Consider the following 6,000-nt stretch of genomic DNA (forward strand, 5'->3'; position numbering starts at 1 on the left):
CATTCATTTATTCATTCATTGCTACTTACTGTTTGTTCCATTTACTTGCTTATGCTAATGCTCTTTTAGTTGTGGCACCTTTGAGGATGATGATGATAATGATGATGTTGTTGATGTTGACAATGATAATGTAAATGACAACGATGGTGATAATGTTGATGACATTTTTGTTGAATCTGGTGTCCACCTGTCTATTGAAATGTCAGCTAATTATAGTATGATAATGATCTTACATTTTAATACCTCATTTAAATTATAATATGATAATGAACTTCTGAACATGATGCCTTCTTCGCACACACGTCAGGTATTCGTCAGGACAGACACAGAGGTGCCAAATTGAAGAACCCTCGTTCTGCCTATGCCTTAGCTAAGTTGCAGCAGCAGAAGAACAAGAAAAATATGGCCAATGAGAATTCCGGTTGGTTAAGTGGGTTGGTTATTTAGTTTGTTGTTTGGTTAAATGATTGGATAGATATGTCTATCTGGTTGGTTGATTAAGCTTTATGACTAAGTAGTGAGTAACCTAAGCAATCGATCGATCGATCGATTGATTGATCGATTGATTGATTGATTGATTGATTGATTGATTGATTGATTGATTGATTGATTGATTGATTGATTGATTGATTGATTGATTGATTGATTGATTGATTGATTGATTGATTGATTGATTGATTGATTGATTGATTGATTGATTGATTGATTGATGGATGGATGGTGGATTGATTGATGGATGGATGGTGGATTGATTGATTGATTGATTGATTGATTGATTGATTGATTGATTGATTGATTGATTGATTGATTGATTGATTGATTGATTGATTGATTGATTGATTGATTGATTGATTGATTGATTGATTGATTGATTGATTGATTGATTGATGATACGATTCGTTGTTCTTACGTTGATCACATTCATCATCATCGCAGTTGAATCTCTGCTGAACACTCTCGTCTCCATAGAAACGGAACCCCTGGAAATACCAGCTGACGTCATCGAACGGTCATTAATGACTCCTCCGAACTCGTCTTCGTCATCATCACATTCATCATTGGCTTCATCACCGGGATTTTCGTCGTCATCGTCGCCATCAATCCTGACATCTCTTCTCTTAAGAACGAGCGCGGTTTCAAGTTTTCCGACCAATCGTATTGCCTTCTTAAACCGCCTTGCCACCCTATTGGACAGAGAGATGGTCCTCATCATAAGCTGGGCGCGCAAGTTGCCCGCATTCTCCAAGTTCAGCCTCGCCGACCAGATGGCACTGCTGCACGCTACCTGGCTCGAGTTGTTGAACATCCGCATCGCCTACCGATCGGCTCTCCACCACCACCAGTGTCTCCAGCGCGCCAAAGTGGTCGGGAGAGATGTGGACGGGGAGGAGGAGGAGGGGACTGTCGGTGGTGCTGGTGGTGATTGCTACAACTGTGCCAAGAACATATCAGCGCTTAATAGCACAGCAGGCGACATGTTTCTCAACAATGAAAATTATGGTATCGATGATAATAATAATAATAATAATTATGTCTATGGCGATGATATGATCTATAATCATGATAGTAATAATTTTAATGACGTTAATAAAAACACTCACACCATCAACAACAACAACAATAATAATAATAATATTTATAATAATAATAATAATAATAGCATAAATTATAAAAATATGAACAATAATAATTTTAAAGTTTATAATCTGCAATTGAAAGATGCTTCAAACGCCTTAACATCTATCAACTCCAACTACAACAACAACAACAACAACACTAATATTTATTTCATCAACGATATTACATACATCAGTAACAACAGTTCTGTTAACAATAACAATAGCAACGACAACAATTGCAATAGCAATAATAATAATAATAACAGTTATAACATTAATAACAATAATAATCTTAACAACAACAACAACAACAACAATGAAAGAAATCTACCTTACAAAGGTGAAGATGAAAAAATGAATACTTGTGTGGACGTATCCAACGCTAACAACAACAACAACAACTCTATTAATCGTAATCGTGACGTCATGAGCTGTGATAGTAACGATCACCATCATCGTCGTCATCGTCGCCATCAGATGCATCCTCACTATTATCACAAAGAAATTAAAAAGATAGTTTTCTCAGATCAGCTCATCCTCCCAACGTTGCGTTATAAAATACCTCAAAAATACGACGGTGATGATGACCGCGATGATGAGGTCATCTCATCATCGCGGTCGTCATCACTTCCATCCCCACTTCCATCCTCTTCATCATCATCTTCTCTGCCTTTCACCTACTACCTTCCGATGGAGATGCTCTCTTCCATGGGACTGGTCATCGACAAGATGGTCAGATTCAACGTCAGCAGGGAGGAATATGTCTTCCTCAAGGCCATACTCATGTTCGATTCAGGTAGGCCTGTTGTGTGTTTTGTAACAGTTCGCATTGTAGCGAATGGTTGGCTAACTTGAGGCCGCGCAAAACTGGCTTGTTCCATTCTGAGGTTGTCATGTAATAATCAGTGGATCAATTACATGGTTGCTATGTAGGGTATTTTCAATCCACTTCTTAATGATCTGATTTGAGAGGTATCACCTTACTTTTCTGTTCCTGTGATTCCATGCCGATGTATTATTCACATTTTTCTCTTCAAGTCGTCAAGAAACGATTGATCAATCACAACAATGATCTAGTGAATAATCTAATTCATTTCTTCCTAGTTGTTACTTTTTCAGTTTTTAATTTTTTTAGTTTTTTAATAAGTGATCTAAGCACCGAGGTATCCTGAGGTTAAGTTGTTATATAATAATTTATTACGCTCATGCTAATTTTTCTCCCAGGACATTGAACTTATTAAGTTTATATATGAATTTACTTCTATATATGCGATGTTTAAACCGAGTTTTGTAAGGTTAGATCTAGTTTTCGTCGGCTGGCTTATATTTTGTAATGCTGTATTCGCTTACGTGGTTTCTGCTACTTGTATTAATTTTCAAACAGCATTTATTTTTTTAAAACAAACAGACGTCGACAAACTACAGAACAGCAAATTAGTGACACAACAGAGAGAGCTATTGAGTGAAACCTTCCTATCTCACATAGCGTCTGCGCCACATCCACAACAGCCACCGCCACCAACAACCACAACATCTCCTGCGTTTGATCGGCAGCCACAACTAAGTTTAACTCAACTACTTGCATGCAACGACGCTAATTTGAATAGCAGAAGCTACACAAACAACAACACAAATGAAACTTCTACCAGCTCACACAACCAACAACAACAACAACAACGACGCTGTCGACAGCACAGAATCATGGACTTGTTGATTCTCTTGAGTGATATCAAACGCTGCTCTCTCATTGGTCAAAAATTCTGGAAAGATATCAAAGTTGAGGGCCTCGTCCAATTAAATCAATTGCTCTCTGAGATGATCGACCAATAGCATTTGTTGATTTTTTTAGATATATTTTCATCTGTTCAGTTTCATTGAAAAAGTTGTATATTTGAAAGCAAATATTTCTAACTAATTGTATATATCTATGTGCACAAATTAACGTTTTTGTATTTTTAACGATGCACCAGTTAAATGGTAATAATGATTGTGATAGCGAACGGTTGGCTCATCACCAGCTTTGATTGACTTTCAAACAGTAAAGCTGTCTCTATTATATTTTTAACATTAATCGTTGCTGCACCCACCACAACTTAATAGCACCTACATATTCCAAACTTTAATTATAACCTCTTGGAACAAATTTCATTCAAACTTCTTCGACAACTTACATTGCTCTTTTTAAGATTTTTTGGCAGTTGTACATTAGGATTAGGCGTATCTTAATACACATGCGCGCACACACACACACACACACACACACACACACACTCTGTTACGCTGTTACTGCTCCCTAAATACATTTCCACTACTTATCATCACCTCACCATTAGAATCCAGCATGAAAACATTACTTCAGCAGATGCGTTACCTGCATTGCTCTTGGTCCTACTATATTTTTTCAAAAATATTTCCACCACCACAACTTTAGCTACTACTGCTGCTGTTGCTGCTTTTGCTGTTGCTGCTACTACTACTACTACTGCTGCTGCTGCTGCTGCTGCTGCTCTTGCTTATGCCAATCGATTCTATTACCACCGTTTGCATCACTACTAGTTTACTAATATTGTTGCAACAACTGCCTATATTAATAATAATGATGTGTGTGTGTGTGTTTGTGTGTGTGTGTGTGTTACATTATCATTGTTGTTATTATCATTTAAATAGATATTTTTGATTTTATAATTAATTTGTTAACGATTACTGCTCTACTTTTTTGTTATTGAAGTAAGTTTATGTTATTAATAGTGTGTTATTATTACTATTATTATCATTATTATTATTATTATTTATATTATTATTATTATTATTGTTATTGTGTATGGTGTGTACAACACATCCATCACTTGAATCTGTTTTCGCTGGGTTTTTTTTTGCGTCCGTTGTTTTTAGCAATTTCTACGTCATTGTTGTTAATAGTAATAATTAATATTATTTATTGTTTTTGTTTTTGTTATTATTATTATTATTGTTATTATTATTATTGTTATTATTGCTATTGTTATTGACGTGTTCATTTTGTTATCAGCCCGGTAAGACTGTGATCCTCTACAGAATAATTCTTAAATACATCAATTACCCCTTATTATTATCATTGTTTGTATTATTATTTGTATTGTTATTATTATTATTTGTATTATTATTATTATTATTATTATTATTATTATTAGTAGTAGTAGTAGTAGTAGTAGTAGTAGTAGTAGTAGTAGTAGTAGTAGTAGTAGTATTTGTGTTTTTTGGCAAAATTGTTATCTTTTAACATATTATTACTTTATTTTATCGCGTCAATTTTTTTTTCTCTTGGCTTCTATTTAAAATGTAATTCAGTAGATGTTTGATTTGCAGACGTAGTATTTGCAGACGTAGTTCTTAGGCTTGTTGTTGTTGATGTTGTAGTTTGTTGTCGGTTGTTGTTCGTTGTTGTTCGTTGTTAGTTGTTGTTGGATTTCACAAAGTAACGAAATAACAAGATAACATTGTGTAACACGAGCACAACATTAGCAACAGAACTGCAATGGCATTCCCTTCTTATTTATCTTTATTGAAATAATCGGGCGAAATCTCCAGTTACCAGCCTGAAATAACCATCCATCCATCCACCTTCCGTCACCTTCTTGTTTGAACTTCTTTTATAACGGACGTGCAATTTTGATTTATCGCTGAGCATAATATTTTGTACTTATAAGAGGACTTAATGTATGTAACAGGCGAGTGAAGTTTACTTGAATGCGAATGAAGATTACTGAGGTTAATGATGGATGCATGCATAGGCCTACTTGCTTGGTAGCTCTTCATATCCTTTGACTTTGTCTTTTTTGCAGCATGCATCCCTTTCTCGTCTCTTCATATATCTGCTTGTTCCTATCCAGTTATTAGGAAGAGTTCAAGTCGTCGAGTGTGTGGACTTTATAGTCAATTGCTAGGCTGTGCCACAGTGTGAAGTTTGATTAGTAACATAGGTAGGTAGTATTATGTTAGTTGCACCGCTTGTGAAGTTTATTCTATTAAACTAATTATTCTATTATTCACACGACGTGAATGTCGTCCATAAATTTTTAACTTGACGATGTTCTTTCTAATAATAATAATAATAATAATGATAATATTTATTAATGAGATACGTCAGAAGTGTGCCGAGGACTTTGACTCATACGTGAACCTGATAGAATTCGTTAAAAGAGTGCCTATGTACTGTGAAATATAACAATGTGTTTTGTGTGCTGCTGGTGCATTCTAACTTGTGCGTTTTTTCTTCCAAATTTAACGGGCCCGTCAAGAATTTTGTGTGTGGGTGGAAAAAAATGTGCCAGTTTTGCTACTATATAAAAGTTCTTTCTTCCTATGTATATAACGCGAACATATGTACTGTACATAAGTATGG

At 35.3% G+C, this 6,000-nt stretch overlaps 1 protein-coding gene across 1 annotated transcript; it reads left to right on the plus strand.

The window, feature by feature from the left end:
- Window positions 1–1,175: 1,175 nt before the first annotated feature.
- HELRODRAFT_138383 (hypothetical protein) lies at window positions 1,176–1,334 on the plus strand (the record flags this gene model as incomplete). Its single annotated transcript, XM_009025430.1, has 1 exon — window positions 1,176–1,334. A coding segment is annotated over one exon (159 nt), but the record flags the coding sequence as incomplete, so codon positions are not given.
- Between the last annotated feature and the right edge of the window lie 4,666 nt (window positions 1,335–6,000).

The sequence above is a fragment of the Helobdella robusta genome (assembly GCF_000326865.2).
Source record: "Helobdella robusta unplaced genomic scaffold HELROscaffold_41, whole genome shotgun sequence".
Taxonomy (NCBI): domain Eukaryota; kingdom Metazoa; phylum Annelida; class Clitellata; order Rhynchobdellida; family Glossiphoniidae; genus Helobdella; species Helobdella robusta.